The sequence below is a fragment of the Parasteatoda tepidariorum genome, chromosome 11 (genome assembly GCF_982258835.1).
Source record: "Parasteatoda tepidariorum strain Cologne lab strain chromosome 11, Ptep-v5.0, whole genome shotgun sequence".
NCBI lineage: Eukaryota > Metazoa > Arthropoda > Arachnida > Araneae > Theridiidae > Parasteatoda > Parasteatoda tepidariorum.
Window position 1 is genome coordinate 12223780 of NC_141765.1, and position 21880 is coordinate 12245659.

Sequence of the window (21880 nt, forward strand, 5' to 3'; positions counted from 1 at the left end):
TTCTATGATTATAATTATATATTTATGCCAACCTGGTGGCCGAGCGGAAAGCGTGCCTGACTGCGGAACCGCTGGTCACGGGTTCGAATCCTGCTCAGGTCATGGGTGTTTCTTTCTCTCTGCGTTCTATGTCCTTTCTCCTTTGTGTGTGATAGTGAACGTGGCCGTATTTATTATTATTAAACTCTCAAAATTTACCTTTTAATCAATTATGCATATTTAATAGTATTTACTATTTCTCAAAATACCTGAAATTTCTTGTAGATTTACTTTTAAAATAATTAAGTGTAAAAAAATCCAATTCCTTATGAATTACTGTAATTTAGTCTTTTTTACGTTGGAGGAGGGGGTATTTTAACCAATGATTAAACAAATAAAAGCCTAATTAAGTGAGGCTCATAGTTTCATAAAATAAAACTAGGTTTTGATTTTTTGAATTTCTGCTGATATATCAGTTCTTATATATATATATATATATATATATATATATATATATATATATATATATATATATATATATATATATATATATATATATATATATATATATATATATATATATATATATATATATATATATATATATATATATATTCACACCTTTACAACTTACTATGGAAATCATTAATCTGTGTTGTCGATGACGTCAAAGGCTGTTTCACTTCATTTATGTAGTGTGAACAGCAGACCAGGTGGCCGAGTGGTTAGCGTGTCTGACTGCGGAGCCATTGGCTGCGGGTTCGAATCCTGCTCAGGGCATGGATGTTTCTTTCTCTCTCTCTGTATTCTATATCCTTTCCTCCTTGCGTGAATGTGAATAATAATCTTTTGACTTTTAAAACGGGTTTCTGATTGTGTGACGTGGGTGACGCTGCTCCACCTCCGTGGCTTCGCCACAGGTGCCCACTGGGTAACGAGAAAAGAGTAGCAGTTCTGGCATTTCTGTCGCCAATGGGACAACCCTCAAGTGCCCGCCATTAAAAAAGAAAAAATTATATATTTATGATCGAAGACTAAATTAAAACAAATCTACTTATGGGTTTAACTATGATGTTGAGGTTAAAATGAAAAGGTTTTAAAAAGTTTCAAATCGGCATACGAGTGTTATAAATAAGTGATAAAATGAGTTATATTTAACAAAAATATTGGTTTGATACTGTTCCAACGGCATGTTCTAAATCTGAAGGTAAGAATTCAGACTTAGAGTATACCCTCGGAAAGAAGCAATTTTTGAAATTTATTTTCTCTTATTTGCACTTAGACATTTTGTTCAGTTTTTATTAATTTAACACTCAATATATGTCTTTCATTTGAATTGAGTTTTCCAGATTTCTATAAAAAAATAATTTTTCAAACGATTGTGTTGATGTACAGAGCGTCCAAGAAATGTTTTATTTTAGACGGTTCATTATGCACAAAAAATATAATTAAAATTTTTAACTTGATCCGTATTTTCATTATTTATTTATTTTCATTATTTATTTTTCTGAGACAAAGCGTCCATGACATTGGACTACATTTCGTATATTTTTATTACTTAAAAAATATTTTATGATTTTTTTCTCTGTTTTTATATCTTAACAAAGCGAATGAAAAAATTATAACTGATTTCACTTTCGTTGGTCAGAATTTTTATTAACAGTAAAAAATTATAAGAAATATTAGAAGATTGATTCAAGTAACCCTTTGGACAGTTTTAGGGTAAGTAAATATGTTATTATTTGAGTTCGTCACAATACTAACTAATAACTAATTCTGTAATGCATTTTCGCAAAAAAATAATGAGCCTTTAATTAGAAGATCTACGCAATATTTGATTGATCATTGTAAACTAATAACAAATTACTATCGAGGATTATCACACAAATAAGAAATGGGAATAATAATAGAGCATTAGCCGGAGATTATTATCTGTTTCCAAAGTGCGCATTTCAGTTGGCATTCATTGTAAATATGATAAGAGGCCCAATGCTTCCTATAATGCTTTAAACTTCCCTCCCTCCAACGAATTCAAATAATGTATCTACAAACAATATTAGAAATGAAATATAAATTTTATTTCATTTAGACAAAAAGCAAGTGAACGGCATGCACAGTAAAACGTATTAACATTACATAAGAAATTTATTTGATAACAAATGAAACAACAAAAATAATCAAAACAATATATTTATTGATTGATTTTTTTACAGCACTCACCAAACCACTTTGTAAATAAAGCTTCATTTTTTTATCATTCCTATATCATAAAAATCATATAGTACATCGTAAGTAAAATAAACAATACCATAAAATAATTTATGCAAATTCCTTGCTTCCAAATAACGCTTTTGTCTATATACCAGAATCTCCTGTTGTCATCATGCTATTTATTTTTAATTTCTACATTCAAAATATTTAATTCCAAAATTTATTTTAGGGTATTAGCTGTAGAAAAATAATCCCGGCTTCTAAGGCATACGTGAGAGTGTTTGAATTTGATAAGAAAGTGGGACACGTCTGCACCCATATTGTTAATACCAATTACAATATATAAATATTTAAAGAGAGAATGTATTAAATAGTGTAAAAAATACTCAAATACTATGATGAAGTATATAGTGACTCACGAAATCATGATCTTACCCAAATTCTCTTTTTTTAAATAAATTTAGTACCTTCATCATTTTTTCCTTCTGTACTTTAAATTATACTATTATGCACTTGATACAATAATATTCGTTTCTCATTTATGTATATTTCATAGCAAAAGTAATTAAAGTATAAAAAAAATAACTAAAATAAATCGATGCCTTGAAATTGCAATTTCGAAGTAAATATTTTGACTTAAAATTAAAATTTAACTGGTGTCTAAACTCGTGATACCCTTGTTTTCATCAAATAATAAAATATGTTTCGGTGTACAACTAGCAAAATTATTTCTCTTTTTCTTTTTGTAAAATTGTTTCAATAATCCTGACTCTGCCTTCAACATTTCGAACCTATTCATAAATATAAAACATATTCAATCCAATAGATATTGAAGAGCCGCGATGGTTCAGGGGATAGAGCGTTCGCCTTCCAATGCGATGAACCGGGTTCGAATCCCAGCGATGGCAGTTCGATAGGAATTCCGGCTCGCACCGACCACAGTGCTGACGTGAAATATTCACAGTGCTGACGTGAAATATTCACAGTGGTAGACGGATCATGGGTTAGAGTCCCTTTGCCGTCAGGCTAATTGTGGGAGGTTTTCGTGGTTTTCCTCTCCATGCAAAGCAAATACGGGTTAGTTTCATCAAAAAGTCCTCCACGAAGGCAAATTTCTCCCAATACTTGATCAAGGAGTTCCTTTGTCTTCTGGATTAGGTTCAAAATTACAAGGCTATGGAGCTGAACATTAGTAGGAGTAAACCCAAAAAGATTGGGTTGGCTGTTCAACGACGGTTATAATATAAAATACAAATTGAAAATGGTAATAATAGGCAGCCTACTTCCGAAGGTTTGTGCTTTTTCTCGAATATTTTGAGTAACGCAAAAAGGATTGATGTGAGATCACAATTCGAGAGTTTTTACAGTACTACCTACTACCAGCACGTTTAATAAAAGGTAAATTTTTAGCTATTAAACAGAGTTCATTTGTTGTAAATTCATTACATTTCTTTCCATTTGTAAAGGAGGAAGTCCAAAATCAGATAATGTCTCGGAATCCAAGCCTAATAAGAAGAATGCTGATCAATATCCTGTAAATGCATCCCTTGCATGTATCTATGAGCAGCGCTTATCATGTCAATAAAATATCTGTAAAAATATTCGGCATCACTTTGGCATCATGCAATGACAAACATCATCCAACATTTTAATTTTATTAATACTTTCTCCAGAAAAATTAGCATCTCCTCAGAAAATCACTACTATTTTCATTATTACAGTTCTAGGATCAGAAAAACACGTTTGGAAAATATGACACAGCAAAATCTTAAGTAAACAAACTCATCCTCTCTGATAGAAACTGTAAACGGCAATTTTATGCAAATTGTCGAAACAAGTAGAACTTGTGGTTTTACTATTTTATTTTATTTTATAACCGTCGCTGAACAGTCGACCCGATTTTTGGGTTCACGACTACTAATGTTCAACTCCGTAACCTTGTGATTTTGAACCCAATCCAGAAGACAAAGGAATTCCTGGATCAAGTGTTGGGAGAAATTTTGCCTTCGTGGAGGACTTTTTGATGGAACCAACCTGCATTTGCGTTACATTGAGAGGAAGAACGCGAGAACCTCCCAGGGTTAGTCTGACGGCAAGGGGACTCGAACCCCTGATCCGTCTACCGCTGAGGACGTCAGGTGATCGGTGCAAGCCGGATGCGGAATTCGTATCGACCAGTCATCGCCGGGATCGAACCCCGGTTCACCTCATTGGAAGGCGACCGCTCTATCCCCTGAGCCCTCGCGGCTCTGGTTTTACTATAGTTATTTTTGTCGAGGAGTACAAAGTTCTACTGTAATGGTACCTTTCCAGAATTGTAGTACCTTAGTCGACAAATTGTATTTTCGGCCATCTGATGGAGTAAAATGTAAAAACACCAAACAACAACTGTTACGAAATGTTTGTCATTTTGAAAAAAGCTTTTTTTTTATCGTTGAGCTGGTGTTTTCAAAAACAGTAGTATCGTAGCTTTCAAAAGCAATACCAATGTTTAAAATGCTACTAGTTAGAGTTGCGTTGCAAAGGGTGGAAAATACAAGGTTTATTTGGAAATAGATCAGGCATTTTTTTTTTCGGAAGAAAAGTTTAAAAATTCCTACTGTATTTAGGACACTCTAAAATTGAAATTGAATGTCTTCTCATTTTTGAAGGGAAGTAGCAAAAGACCTTTGAGAGAAGCATTTATGCAACTGTTATTAGTCGAAAAATACAAGAATACCATACAGAATATGTTGAAAGAGTGAATCGTAACTTGTAGATATAGTGATCTAAAACACTGGCAAAGAGCTTAAACTTATATGATGTGTTTTGAAAAAAAAAAAATTATTCGGTTTTTCTCTTTATTTATTTATTTAATACCTTGCGATAGCAATTCATAAAAATGTGAAATTTTAAAAAAATTCTTTATATCTCCCATTTGTTAACATCAAAATCTACTTTTAGTTTATATTTTTTTTAAAATATGTTTATTTTCAAAGAAATCTTGCGATTAAAAAAAGCGGCAATAGAAATCTGACGAATCACAGTACAGAAAGGTGAATTTTTTAGCATTCCCATGCATTTTTCCGTCTTTGAAAAAGTTGGGAAACAGTCTCAATCTGTCCCAATAGTTTAGGTACCGTATCTGTCGCAATCTGTCCCAATAAAGTCCCAATAGTTTAGTCCGGAGAGCGGTTGTAAGTTTGAATTCCTAAATGTTAATTTCACCTACAGCGTATCTTGCCATATCAGTTTTAAGCTCAGCACTAATCGAAAAATTTCTGCAATTATAAAATTAGCTTTTTCAAAGATAATTCCATGTAAAAAAAATTCTTTTTAATAATTATTCATTACTTTATTTATTAATGGAAACGAATTTTATTGAATTGTAAGGCATATACATATTTATTTAGTTTTAAACTGTTTAATTTGAAATAAAAATACAGTATTTGAACGAAATTGATCAAATAGTTCATGAAAAATGGAAATTTTAACAAGTAGCTGTTTGAAATTTTGAAACTCAGATACTATTTGATAGATTTTGTTAAAATTTTAAATCTTATCATTTAAAATTACATAATTATGTAAAAAAATTTATAGCTTACAATTCAAAATGTTTAGGTCCTTAATAATAATAGCCATAAGAAATAAATAATCATTATTAAAAATTATTTTTTACGCGAAATTATCTTTTGATAAACATATTTTATAATTGTGTTCAAAAATTTTTCGATTCACCTTAAAAGTCCACGAATTAAATGCAAAATGAACAAAAAGTGAAAATAACATTAAGAGGCTCCAACTTACAACCGCTCATATTATATCACATCACATTATATTTAGCATATTAGAGAAAAATATAGCTTTAGTTACTTGAAAAAATTACAATTCTCGCCTTCCCTGTAGACAAAAGATCAGGATTGAGTCCTTCGGCTTTCAAACGGTAGCAATAATTATAGGTTTTTAGTTGTGGGGAAACAAGACTGTAAAGTCTTAACTGACACTTCCACTACTTAACTGACAGCTGTATTATAGTATTTTCTGCAGTCTCTTCCTTCGGTTGAGCCTCTCGTTTCGTTTGCTTCACACATGGTTTAATGTTTAGAGCAGTTTGAATTTCCTTCAATACAGAAGAAAATATTTATCTGAACATTAATATGAAGATGCTATATTATTTTCATAAATGTTTTGGTTTTTAGCATTTTTTTTTTTTTTTTTTTTTTTTTTTGTAAGAAGGATAGTTGCTGTAAAGGCATTACCTCTTACATCACATAACTGACCTCTTCAAAAATAACTAATTTAGAAAGTTTAACCCTTTCAAGGCGGGTTTTTTCTTTTCCAATGAAAAGATAAATTACGACTTTAACAGATCAAATAAAGTAAAAATAACTACCGAAATAAAATACTAAATTAACTATTATATATTAACTATTTAAATAAATAATTAATTAACTTAAATATTACTTAATGGAAGCGAATCTGGGACATATGTGTTTGTCCGAATTTTTTGAGAGGGCACAAATGTCCCAGTGGAGATTTCATATGCGGGACATATATGTCCCGGTGAAGCCAAAATGGTTAAATGATGCCATTGCATATGCAGCTCTCTATGAACGTATATTTTGATTCCTAACTAGCCTCCTATCAGTATTAGTGAATATCTCAAAATTTTTGAGATACATCAGATGTGACAAATGAGATAGATAAAGAAAAAAGCGAACAAACGTTTGGTACATACGTGAAAGGAAACATACGTTTACTCTTGTTTGAGTTGAGGTAAAAATTTGCTTTTTAAATCAATTAAAAGAGAGTTACAAACAGTATTTTTTTTAAAAATAGTAAAAGGGACGTAAATTTCCAATATTATTGTGTCCAAGCACCCACATACTAAAACACAACATGTTTTGCATCAGTACGTTAGTTCCGCAATAAATATATTAGTTAAGTAAACACAGTATCCGTCCTTAACTAACAATTTTAGAATCAGAGTAATAAATGAAGTAAAAAAATATGTCCGGCCTAAAATTGAAATTTAAATGAGAAAGGAGAAAAACCGTTTTCAAATGAATGTTTACATTTTCCCCATTAACTATTTTGGTCGATAAAAACAAAAGAAGAATAAAAATAATTAAAAAAAATTAAAGCGAGTTTTTTTAGGGAGAAAATTTTCCCCTCTTGCTGCGTATCAATTAGCAAAGTTCACGATTTTTGTGAGAATGCATCTTTTCCATCTATTTAACTGTGCAACCCGCTCTTTTCCCGTAAAGGTTTCATTTTCGCTTTTCTGTGTTGTTCAGATCTGGGTTAACAGATGGTGTTAATTGTCCACATTTCCTTGGAATATGCAAGCAAGTTTTGCAGCATTTTGCGTGCTCTTTACAAAATGCGCTGTAAAATAAAAAAAAAATAAAAAAAATCGCGAATAAACGCGTACGAAGATTGCAAGGTAGGGCTATACCTCGAGCCTTGTTTTGAAGTTTATGACACTAAACTTCATTTATAATAAATGTTTTACTAAGTTTTTTGCATACTTTCATTAGTTTATAGGTTTACCTATGTTTTTTATGAAATAAATAATAATTTACCCAAGATATATTGTGAAAATTTTACACTTATATGATTATTCTTCAATTTGAGTTTTCCGACAGCCTTTTTTTATAATCTAATTCTTCACTGAAAAAAAAAATTTTTTTTGAATTTTTTTTTGTACATTTGAACTTTAAAATATTTGCAGATTTGAAAGACGTAATTAATAAAAATAAATAAATAAATAAACGCAATTGTTGAACCTATTTTGAAAGCGAAAAAATTGCTCAGCTAGAGGGTTAAAGACTTTTTCTAACGAACAGATAAATTATTGTTTATCTGGCCTTCTACTCCTTCAAACCTCAATAGTGGTTAATCAAGTTTTTTTTTTTTTTTTTTTTTTTTTTTTTTTTTTTTTTTAATTTATTAATGACTCCTAATAAGCATAGTTTTTACTTCTTTTTTTTGCGAGGAATCTTCGAATATATATTACGGGTGATCATCATGTGACACCTTGTATATTTGAATTGTTTTCAACTTTAAAGAGCTTGTAAAGCTTATACATTGCTGCTGTAAAATATTTAACTCATTTTTAGAAAAGTCAACTTGGTTTGTTTTTGTAAAAAGAGAAACATTTTTAAATGCTTTTTCAAATTATAAATGTTTGCACCTATACGGTCTATTTACTTCTCGTAAATATAATTTGCGACCCCTAATGTGCATAGTATTTTTTATTTCATTTTTAAGAAGGATTCTAAAAATACATAATAAGTGTGATCATTAGTTTCACTTAATGTATCAAAGAGAGAGAACAAGGCTTACAAAAACCGAAGTTGAAAATTTTCAAACAAAAAGAAAGTTCAAAACTTTAAAAAAAAGAGAGAGAGAGAGTGAGCGAATTATCTCATGATGTTCTTGAATAAATCCTAGCCACAAAATAACTTAAGCCCTCATTGGAATAATATTCCCGAATCATGACTCTTCCGATATTGGCTCTATAAAGAATTGTCTAATTCACCCGAAGAATTGTTCAATTCACCCGATATTTTACAATCACTTCACAGCCAAAATCGGCACTATATAGAATTGTCCGATTCACCCGATATTTTACAGCCACTTTAGAGCCAATATCGGTCTTATATAGAATTGTCAGATTCACCCGATATTTTAAGTTCATCATTCAGCCACTATAAGCTCTATATTAGCCCTATATAGAACATTCTAAGACCAATATTAAAAAATCTCGACATCCTATATTGATCCCTTGGTACATGTTCTTATAGGACCCACATTGAGCTAATTTTGAGCCTAACTGGAGCCAAAGTAAAATTGTTGATAATTATTAATATGGTATTTTTCGTCATAATTTTTCATATAACGGAAGATCAATAGTCAGCCTTGTTGAAAAAATTAAATCTTCTAACATTAATGTAAAATATTTGCAAAAAGAGAATCTAGTTCACGTTTGAAAAAATTAATTTTTTTTTTATCATTTATTCAGCAACTAAATTCATTTCGATTATTGATACATCTTTACTTGATAAAGAAGGAATTTCTAAAAAGATCTATCTGATGACTTTTAATCAAAATCATTCAGTGCATTCTGCTATGGCTTTATTTAACGTTCCAAAGTGTTCTACGCATTTTAATAATAGTTTCGTGAGATTCGTGCTTAAAAAATGCCATCGAGTTACAAAAGACTTCAAAGGGCGAGATACTTTATTACAAGAGAAAAATGTAAAAAAAAAAAATTGAAAAAAATATCAACAATTTACTTGGAATCAGTTTGCTTGAAATTAATTACTCGAAATCAGAATCGTAACCAGGAATTAAAGCAAAAAGTCACCAAGGAAATAATTCTCTGTAGTCGGTAGCTCAAAGAAGGTAAAACTAAAAATCAAAAGATTTTATTTAATTTTTATTTATTTATTTATTTTCCTTTGCATTTCTTATAAATAAAAAGCACGCGGTGAAACATCGCCTCAAATCCAAATGGTAGCACTAGTTCAATTTTATGAATATTTCTTTCTTGAAATTTGTTCATTAACTAATCAAAAAATAATTTTTTTCGGAAAAATTCTTTGGTATCAAAAAGCTGAAATGGAGTAAAAAATCTTTGTTTTATGAAACTTTAGAATAGGTAAGTAAAGAAATATATGAAAAACGCGTTTTATGTGTTTCATTATCTTCTAAATATTGGCTTTTTATTAACCCCTCCAGAAATTTAGGTATTTTTGAATAACTTTTTTAAAGTTTACTTTTATCATTAGGTTGAGGAAAAAAAATTTTCCTGGATAAAAAATAAACTAAAATAAAACCAACAAGACATGTAGCTGAATTGAAAACCTGATATCCATATAAAATTATAGAGAGTCTCCTAACAGTTGGAAAAATTTATTTGATGATCTAGTGCTAAAAAAATTATTTCGTAAAGAGCACAGAAATTTCCGTATCCTTCAAGTAAATAAAATATCCAACCGGAATAATTATTTCATATATTTAACTTATGTATTAGGAGGACGCTATAGCTCGGGAGAAACTTTTTATGACAAATTCTTTCACCTCCATAAGTAATTCAAAATTTAAAGTATAGGAAAAGTGAGATCAAGCAAACCCAGAGTAAGCAATGAAGTTTCAAACACTGAAAAGAAATTTTCAAAATATCAAAATGAAGACAAATTTTGAAAGGATAACTTAGGATTACGTAAATAGGGAAGTTTTCCTCCGATAATTTGTTCGCATTTTGACTTGTTGAAATTTGTTTTCAGGAACTTCACGGCTTAATCTAGGTTTGCATGAACTCACTCTTTTTCTATATTTCAAATTAGGTGAAACAGAATTCGATATGAAAAAATTCTCCCGTTGTACGTCCTCTAAATAGAAAGCTTTTGGAAATTTCGGAACCCATAATAAAGTTTTGCTACAACCTTAATACGATGCCAAATTGAAGCATATTATTGTGCGTCTTGAACTTGATTTCATGATACTAAGGTTCAATATGAACTATATTCAGTTTAACATGCTATTAAAGTTGCAAAAAATTTACTCCATATTATGGCTCAAACATTCAACTGATTTTTCTGAGAAACTGACTTTTTAACGAACTTTCAAAATTATTACTTATTAAAATATTATTCTCTCTTTATAAATTACAGCTTATTTAAGTTGTAATATAAAAAGAGAGCAGAATATTTCAATAAGTCTTATTTAAACCGGTGTTACAAGAGATGCCAGATAAAACTTTTTTCTTATCCACAAACTAAATAATTAAGATATATAATTATTTATGGATGAAAAAAGACAAAAAGACTTTGTTTACTCTTTCAATTACTTTTTGGTTGAATGTCTCGAATTATTGTCTGGAGCAACATTTTATAACGAATTATTTCAATTAAAACTTAATTTTATTCATTAGGTTAAACTTAAAAATGTTTACTCACCATTGACATTTAACTTCTTTTAATAATAATTTTAAATTAATGCTAATCCAAATCAGTTTTTTTTTTTCTCTTTTTTTTGTCATACTTATTGCTATACTTTTTCGGAACAAAGATTGAGGGTCCAGGACTCAGGAATATCCAGAAAAACAAGCAAAGCTGCAACACAGACTTCATGTCAAGGAATTATTATCTCAATTTTCCTTTGGTGCTTACCAATATTTTTTAAATCATTTTATAACTCAGTAATTATTGCGTAATTTACTATTCCTGTTTGCCATGTTTTTTTTTTTTTTTTTTTTTTTTTTTTTTTTTTAATTATTTCATAGTTCCCTGTTGTCATTTTGTTGCTAACTAATATTTTTTAAATGATTTTAAAACTCTCAAATTATTATCTCGACTCCCTTTTGTTGACTTAATATTTTAAAATCATTTTATAACCCTCTAATTATTAAGCTATGTCTTCTTGCTGCTTAAATTATCTTAAAGCTCTTTACTTACGTAATTTCTTTTTTTTTTTTTTTTTTGTTCTCAAATAATTTTTAAATCATTTTATAACTCCCTAATTGTCTTCCCCTTTGTTACTTTAATATTTTGAGATCATTATTTGCTAATACAGTGGAGTATCGTTTATACGACGATCACTTATGCGACGTTTACATTTCTACGACGTTTTAGTGTGGTCCCAAATCATTCCTATTCATTTTAATGTAAAAATATATCGTTTATACGACGCACAGAATCGGTTATACGTCGGTTTTTAGATTTTGTTCACGTTTATTTAATTTTTTTCTTGTGTATTTTAAAAAAGGGCGTAATTTGCCAACATGAATGATACAGAACAGGGTGCCAACAAGAATGCTTGGATGACGACCGTAATTTTTACTAGATGGCTGAAAAAACTAAACAATGTTATGAAGAGGCAAAAACGAAAAATTTTGCTATTCATCAACCAATGTCCAGCGCATCCATCGATACTAATTATTTTGGAAAATGTTAAAGATCTCTTTTTTCCTGCAAATTGCACAAGTGCACTTCAGCCATTAGATTTGGCCGTGATTAGAAATCTAAAATTGCATCATAGAAAGCAATAAGTTCAACTCGCTATTCAAAGCATTGTAGAGACTAATAGCAAGAAAATATAATTAAAGCTAACATACATTCAAATTGCTCACTGCAATTTTTCTTCTTTGGTTATTTGTTTGTTTTGCTTTGTCTAATTTAGAAATTTATGTAAATCAACACGTTAGACATTAAAATTAACTGAAAACAGAGTAAGTTTCAGTTTTAGAAGTAAAAATCGATTATACGACGTTATCGTTTATACGACGTTTTTCGGTGGTCCCTTCGGCGTCGTATAAACGATGTCCTTTTGCCGCTTACCAATATTTTTTAAATCATTTTTATAACTCTTTAATAAATACACTATGTATTTTTGCTACTTGCCAATTTTTAAACTATTTTATAACTCTTTAATAATTAAGCAAGGCTCTTAATAATCTTTAAAGCCTCTAATTATTAACTAAATTCTCTTTTGCTGCTTTAATATTTTTCAAATCAATTCATAACTCTCTAAATATTACGCAATGTTCTTTGGTTGTTTACCCATATTTTTGAAATCATTTTTACTACTCTCTAATTATTACATTGTGTTCTTTTGCTGCTGGCGAATACTTATAAACGATCAACCAGATTCTTCAATTACTACGTAACTCCCCAATAATTTTTAAATCATTTTATAAGTCTCTAATTATTAACTGAATTTCCTTTTGCTCTTTAATATTCCTTAAATTACTCTCTCAATATTAAGCTATGTGTCTTGGCTGCTTACCAATACTTTTTAAATCATTTGTATAACTCTTTAATTATTACGCAATGCTCTCTAATAATTTTTAAATCCTTCTATAAGTCTCTAATTATTTACTCAATTCTCTATTGCTGCATTAATATTTTTTAAATCAATTTATAACTCAGTCAATATTACGCTATGTCTTATGACTGTTTACCATAGCTTTTAAAATCGTTTTATAAATCTCTATTTATAGCACAATATCTTGGATTAATTGAAAGAACTTTTTAAGTTTACACAACACGGAGACATACAGGACAGAATCCAATTATTTAGAATAACTTACTGGGAGATCTAGGAATCCAAGAAAATGTTGATTCAAGAGGATGTGACCAACAAGGAGTATCAATTGAGGGTCCCGGCAATCGTTCTTCTAAAATTCTGTCCACTGAGAATTGTTTTGGAATATGTGTTTTTCTAGTATCTGCTAATAAATAGTCCACAGAAAAAGATATACACGATTTCGACTCTTCCATATCCACGCTACAACTTAGCTGCATATTCCTTGGATTTGAACACACATTTTTTCCATGAAAAATATTTGCCGAACTGTTTGGAATCTTTCTTCACGGTGTTTTCTTTGAGGGCGGTAGAAAGTTCTCTTATTGGATGGGAGTGTTGACGCCTTCGTTGTGGGAGGAGCACGTCAATGGAGCAATCAAAAAGGGGGAATGCATGTCACTCTTAATTAAGATATCGTTCCAAAGGAACCGGTGATTATTTCTAAGAGTGGCAGGTGAACTGACACCTTACCACTCATTACGATTTTCGTTTCGAACCCTATGTAATTAGTTGTTTCTCCCAAACAATAATAGAATATTATTGTAATTTTTTTCGAGCCTAATTAAAAACGACTAATTATACTGTGTGGATTGTTGTTAATTATATACAGTGTTGTTGAGCTAAACATTTTTATTTCTTTATCGAGGTGTCTCCAAGGCGAGGGAGGGGGGAATGCAAAGGACAATTTTAAATCAACCCATCAAATGAAGGATTATATGCCTCTCTCTTTCTTAGATACTATATATTTAAAAATACAAAAAAAACGAGGGAAAAAAAAACTTTTTTTTAAAGAGAGGAAGAAAAATTATTAATAAATAAAATATTTTTGAACAATATATATTTTACATTTTGTATTTTATTCTGTATTTTTCTTGAATTTTTATTTCCTATTTTTTGCTTGATATGTTTTATTTTCGTTTCAATATTTTTGGTGCTCCTCACAGTATTGTATTGATAAATTTTGCTTTGACTATTTTAGTACAATATTAGTAAGCACTCTTTTTTGCAGTTATAATCATATGAGCCGACGCGGAGATTACATTCCATATTTTGTTCATATCTTTTCCATATTTTGTTTCTCGGCTTTCTAAATTTTATTTATTTTTTATTTCATATTTTTTTAATATTTAAATATTTTTAAAAGCATTTTATTTATTAAAGTTTTTTCTTCTTCTCTTTAAAAATATAATTTCCCCCTTGATTTATTTTTATTTTTAACTTATTCTATAGCTACTATGTAACTTGCAACTTATGCGCAGTAAATAAAACTTATTGTTTTTCTTAATATTTTTTGTCAATCTCTCTTTACTTTTATTCTTTTTCGTCTCTTTATGCATGCATGCATACATGCATACACACGCGCACACACACACACACATATATATATGTATATATATACACACGCACAGATATATATATATATATATATATATATATATATATATATATATATATATATATATATATATATATATATATATATATATATATATATATATATATATATATACATATATATATACATACAGGAGTTGGGCAAATTAATTATGGAAAAACTTCTATACGAGGGTTGCTATTTATATTTCTGGCCTTGGCAACAGTAAGTGTTGCTAGGCGACCGCAGACGATTTTAATCGAAAGTTTGATATTTTTAAACATTAATTCAGCAGACGATTTACCATTATAGCTTCATTTGTGTTGTTGACAGTAAATTGAAAAGTTCTTCTCTTTCAAAAAATGGAATTGAATCGTGAACATTTTCGTGCCATTATTTTTCATAACTTTTGACGTGGATTGTCAAGACAAGAGTGCTTCGATGAACTTAATTCTTTATTCAGCGATAAAGCGCCATCCTACAGCACTGTAAAAAATTGGTATAACGAATTTAATCGTGGTCGATGTTCGATCCAGGACGAATCCCGTGCAGGTCGTCCAAAATCCGTTGCTGTGCCAGAAAAGATCGATGCTGTGCGTGAACTGATAAAGCAAGATCGTCATGTGACATACCGTGAGATAGAGGCGTCTTTGGACATTAGTATGACTAGCATCAATAAAATATTGCATGAACATTTGAGCGTAAAAAAAATTTGTTCGCGTTGGATCCCGCATAATCTGACAAACGCTCAAAAAAAGGCTCGTGTCGATTGGTGCAAGGAAATGTTGGAAAAATACGTTCAAGGTACATCAAAGGCTGTGTATAACATCTACACAGGTGACGAATCATGGATCTATGCATATGAGCCGGAAACAAAACAGCAATCAACTGTATGGGTCTTCCAAGACGAGGCAAAACCAACAAAAGTTGTTCGAGGAAGAAGCACATCGAAACAAATGATTGCCTGTTTCTTCGGCATTAGCGGTCATGTGGCAACAGTGGCGTTAGAGCAACTCAGGACGATCAATTCTGAATGGTACACGACCATTTGTTTGCCAGAAGTCATCGGAGAAATTCGAAAAAAGCAGAAGAGCAGGCGAATCATTCTTCATCATGACAATACGAGCTCTCACACATCGACTCAAACAAAGGTATTTCTGACGGAGTGAAAGATCGAACTGATGGGTCATCCGCCGTACAGCCCTGATTTGGCACCCAATGACTTCTTCTTATTCCCACACATCAAAACTAAATTACGTGGACAACGATTTTCGACCCCCGAAGAAGCGGTTGATGCATTCAAAACGCATGTTTTGGAGTTACCTCAACCGGACTGGAAAGAGTGCTTTGAAAATTGGTTCAAAACGCATGCAAAAGTGTATTGATCATCATGGAGAATATTTTGAAAAACTATGAAACCAATTTCGATCCTACATATTTGTTTTTTCATTATTAGGCCAGAAATATAAATAGCAACCCTCGTACTAACACATTTTTTCGTATTTCTCAAAAACTACTTAAAGTATCATTTTAGAAGTTCTTAGGTAATGCGATTTCTCATCTCATACTAAAACTTTTAGAGGTTTGAGGGATCAACAGTAAACTACGAATGAAAAAGAGTGTTTTTGAACAACCTGTGGCAAAAAATATAGCAATAAACTTGTACCTTGTAACAATCATTTTGATTATTATATGCAATAATTGTACATGATTTCATATACCAAGCTTAAATATTCATAGAAATATGAATTTAGAAAAAAAAATGTTTTTTCATTTATTTATCTATTTATTTATTTGCCTAACGTTTTTTTACCATAACTGTAGAAGTATTCAAAAAAATGAAACAAAATATTTCGAGTAGTTTTTAACGGAAATGAAAATATTATTTTAAAATTATAATGAAATCCGTAAAAAATTGCGCAAGATATGAGCATTTAAAGTAATCCTTTCCTACTGCGCATGCGTGGGAAACACTCTCTTTCGTTCATTATTTATTGAAGGTCCCTCAAACTTTTAAAAGCCTCAGACTTAATTGATATGTATGATTTAAAAGACATAAAAGTATTTCTTAATATGAGAAAGTATGGTTTTGCCCAAATATATATATATATATATATATATATATATATATATATATATATACACACGAGGAGAAAATTTTTGATGTTCCTTTACTTTATAATGGAAATCGTGACAAATTGAGAAACATATTGCATAACATATTTATTCCACTAAGCTTTTCAGAAACCATAGTTATTATCCGACATCGCCACAATTGCTTCTTCTTAAATACTCCTTATTTATATAACCGTTTCAAATAACCATAATACTTCAAACATACATCTTATAAAGTGATTGCTAATTGTAATAGAGATAGATATTACTGTGAACCCGAAATCTTGATTTTTCGAGGAGTTTCTCTATATTAAAGAGAAGTTTTTGCTGCCAGAACTTTAACATTTTGGTATTATTTTTTTTCCTCCTCCTATACAACTCCGAAAAGCTCCCTAAAAATGCCTATTTCTCCCCCCCCCCTTTTTCGGATAGAAACAAAGCCAATTGTCTCCTTTTATTTAAAAAAATTATTCTCTCTAGCAATTGCGAGCAAGGTATTAGTTGTAATATTCGCAAGATTGAGGCAGAAGTGTTTTTATTTAATGATAGTTTACTAATGCAAAAATAATTTTTTTGTAAAAAGGGTTGTTGAGCAGGTGTTACATATAATAATTATTAAAAAGATTTTATTGTGGAATTTTTGATTACTTACACTTGCGTAACATTTTAGTTGAACTAAATAACCCCATGCTCCACAGGAAAATTAGGAAAATAGAGATTACCTTGTCTGGTAACTGGTGCACGTTAAATCTTTCGAGGTCACAATGTCCTCCAAGTTCCCATAATAAATCAATACCTCTAATGGAGCTATGGTGGCACAGTAAATGAGCTCTCGTCTTCCAATGAGGTGAACTGGGTTCGAATCCCAGCGATGGTTAGTCGATTCGAATGCCGCACCTGGTTTACACTGACCACAGTGCCTACGTAAAATATGTTCCGTGATAGACAGATCATGAGTTAGAGTCCCCTTGCCATCAGACTAACCATAGGAGGTTTTCTTGGTTTCCCTCTCCATGTAATGCAAATGCGGGTTAGTTCAATCAAAAATTCCTCCACGAACGCAATTTCTCCCCATACTTGATCCAGGAGTTCTCTTATCTTCTGGATTGAGTTTAAAATTCCAAGGCTACGGAGTTGAACATACGAATCGTAAACTCAAAAAATGGGTTGGCTGTTCAACGACGGTTATAAAATAAAATAAAATACTTCTGGAGATACTGAATTGCGGATTGATCGCTTTCTGGTTCAGGTCAAAATCACGATCTGTGGATGAATGAATGGAGTATGAATGGTTCCTGTGTATAAGATGGGCTATGATATGTGTGGTTGAAGTGGTATTATTGGCCATAGATGGCGCCACTGAAAAACAAGAAACGCACCCTCTGCCTTAAAATCACATGGATTCCCAAATCAGGCTTGCTGGCGTTGGCAAGTAGCATTAGGAACAAAAACATATCCATCTAATATTAGGGATATAATAGCGCTGCGTCGGGACGAACCGGTGGATGCATGCAGTTTGAAAGTAATCGTTAGTACATATTATGCGCGTTATATATTATTTCTGTTTGAACGATTCTTTTGAACAAAAACTCATTTAGAATTCTTTCTTAATAAAGAAAACTGCTAAGCAGAAGTTTAGTAAACGAACTGGATTATCTATAGGCACGCCTATTTTATTTTATTTTTACCGTCAACTGATCTTGCTTTGAATAAAAGTTTGGGCAGGATGCAAATAATCAGGGTTGTTAGTTGTAGTGTTGGCAAGAGTGAAGCAGGTCTTTGTTTCATTTTATCATTATCAACGTGAAACTGATCAGTGTGAGGTAACTATTTAAGTACCTTAGCAACTTACACCCATAAAACCCATAAGGATAACTGATACGCTTTTTCCCATTATTTCCATTTTATGTTGCACATAATAACCATGTGAAGAATATGATTGTGGAATTTCTACGGCCTTTTTTAATTTTGTTGGACCCCGTTAACCTATAGGAAAAATTGAAGTTCACTTTGCTTACCTGTCACAACCTGTCAGTGAGTGTCAAAACGATTAGTATGTAATACTGACTAAAGCAGTGAGGGAGTTTTTGACATTTCACTCATTGACTCACTAATGTAAAAAAAGTGCCTTATGTAATGTCCGAAATTTGTGTTGAAAAGCTACAAATATTGTGTGAACCGTATAATATATGAATATATAAGAGGTATTATTTTTAAATTATTATTTCATTAAACTTCATTTAATAAATAATATTTTTGAGCTATGCTTAGTCGCGACAATTCTGGCTTATTCTTACACGATTTGCAAGTTTCGAAAAAAATTAAAAGTGAAAATAAGAAATTCGCTTTCTGCTAAAATGACAACCTTTAAAGAAATCTTCAAATCGTATCACCACTTTAGGTCTTTTTTTCTTTTAAAGCGAAAGCTTATGAAGTTTTAAAAAAAAATTCAAAATGTTTTATGAATCACATTAAAAAATATTTTAGAAATTGAAAGTAGATGTGTTTTGCTTTGATAATCATGTCTGAGCCCTCTAGAGTCTGAGCCCTCTTAGACCCTTTGTCCCTTGTCTTAACTCCAAGAACCTTATTCAGTCACAGGAGTAAGTCAAAAAGAACAATATAATGGCGATATCACAATGGTTACACTGCCTTAACAGGGTCCTTAAAAATAAGACAAATGTACTCAAAAATAAATTTAGCGTATGCTTGCAATAGCACCAAGTAGCATGTATTTTTAAGAGAAACGTGTTTCTATTTTTAAACACATATATATTTTCTATAATAATAACGTAGTAAAAATCAAAAATAAAAGACATTTCAAAAAGCGAAAGAAGAAATTTTACAATAAGTTAATTAAATACTTTTTTATTTTTTTCTCAACAATATTAAAATAATAAAAACCTATTCATTTTTAAACGATTTGTGGATAAAAATGAGGAGCTCGGTCTAAAATGCATGGTGCCCTGTAATCCTATATTAGACCCTGCAAGAGGTTATATTCAATCTTTCCCTTCCTATAAATTATAGTTAAATTTTAAGCATAAATCTCAAAGATGTAAAATCAGTAAATATAAAAACCAAAGAAACATTTCTTAGCAATGCACAGTGCCTCCCTCTCTCAAAAATAAATAAAATGAAAAAAACAGATTATCCTGAATAACTTTTGATCTAATGATCGGATTTTTACGTACTAGGACTCAATATTAATAGTTCGAGGGGGTGACCTCAAATATGGCAATTAGTTTGAGCAAATGATATTTTAAGTTGCGTTATTTTAAGGTATGTTGCGATATTTAAAGGTATATTTATTCAGAGAAAGTGCATTTTTGCGCCTGATTTCTTAACTTAAAATATCGTTTGCTTAATCGAATTAGCATATTTGAGGTCATCCCCTCAAACCATTAACATTGAGCTCTTGTACGTGAAAATCCGATCACTAGATCAAAAGTTATTCAGATGATTCAGCTCTCTCTCTACAAGGAAACTTACACTTTTATTAGTGGATCTTAATATCACTCGATATTTTCAGTTTCTTTTTCTTTTCTCATTACAATTAAACTTGAATGGGACTTGTTAATCAAGATTACTCTAGTTCCTCATTCGTTAACCGAACTGTCAATCACTCGCGTCTGGATAATAATAAACTCTGTTAGATTCTCTTTTTATATTCGCTATACTCATCTCAGAATTTCACTCATTAAAGTATCGATATATGTAAGAAATATAACTATTGAATATTTCATAGTTAGAAAAGGTATCTAACAAGTATAGTCAATGTGGGCAGCAAAAATTCTGATGATTTTCTTTTCTTTCTTCAAAACTTTTTTCTCTCACTTATTTTGTATTTTGCGTACTCATTTTATTCCAACTAAATTAAAAAAAAATCTTTTTAATTTAAATATTTCAATATTGATTATTAATCAACGTAAATCAAGTGTTTAGGAGAAAATTCTATTAGTCACAACTTAGATTCTGTCTATTAGTTACGAAGCTGATGAATAGAATTTAATTATATTTTGTACTATTATATATTGATATGTTTGGAAAAAAAACTCAGCAAATATTGTACATTTAAATCTGACATAAAAAATAAATTTCTCGTTAGAGATAAAATTTGAGTTATTCCTTTTACATACGCGAAGATTTTTTGAACCGTCTAAAATTTTCATAATTTGAAATTAAACAAGTAATTTTTTCATTTAGCTAAAGAGAATTGATTGTCCAAATTTTCGAAATGATTCTCTTCAACTGAAACTTAATAAAAAAAATTAAAAAATATATTTTTTTAACTAGGTTTCAGGCTGTTTTGGGATTTATTCATTATTTTTTCCAAAGTATTTGTGGATAATATTTCTCATAGATGGCGCTCTCCGCAGAGTTGTATTAAGTAGTTCAGAGTGAATTAAGTGTTTTTTAAACTTTATTGTAACTAACTGTAAACTATTCAGGACTATTCAGAAATTCATTCAGATAGGCGCAGATTTGGATATTTTATCATTGTTCATTGATTAGCCAACTGAATTGCAGAGTTCGACAGTTTGTTCTCCAAATGTGTAATTTTGTTTTTCAAACAGCTACTTTTGGCCCTCTTTAAATGCAGTTTTTGCCCATAATTATTAAAAAAATTTCTTAAAAATGTAAAATTAAGATGATTTTGATAAATAGAGCGACCGATTCAAACATTCTCGAACAACCAGTCCATTAAAAAGAAGCGCTCTCAGCTGTATACTATGACACTACCATTTCACCCATTTGTTACTTCGCAATTCTTATGATATGCCTTCCCCCCCCCACCTCATAGTTTGTACACAAAGTTCTGGAGAACCCTGTATGTTTACAAAAAATAATAAACATTTACTAAAATTAATTTTTTGCCTGGAATTTTCTTTCGATAAACAAATTTTATATTTGTATGCAAAAATTTTTCAATTCGCTCAAAAAGTTCTCGAGATATGGTGAAATACGCAAAAAATAAAATTAACATTATGGGGTTCAAACTTTGAATTGCTCTCCTGATAAAAAAAATTATAAATCGATGCTTTCTGGTACATGTCTCACAATTCAACAATAATATCTGCACTGGCTTCAGTTAAATTTGTCATCAAACGGCAAAACGTTGTTACC

The 21880-nt window shown here is 30.6% G+C and overlaps 1 protein-coding gene across 1 annotated transcript in view; it reads right to left on the reverse strand.

Moving 5' to 3' along the window:
- The window catches only part of LOC107452113 (homeobox protein MSX-2), a 36255-nt gene extending 22701 nt beyond the window's left edge, over positions 1-13554 (reverse strand). Inside the window, exon 1 of the mRNA XM_016068424.4 lies at positions 13268-13554. Coding sequence (XP_015923910.1) covers positions 13268-13481 — 214 coding nt within the window. The 5' untranslated portion in view covers positions 13482-13554. The remainder of the gene's footprint in view (positions 1-13267) is intronic.
- Positions 13555-21880: the final 8326 nt, after the last annotated feature.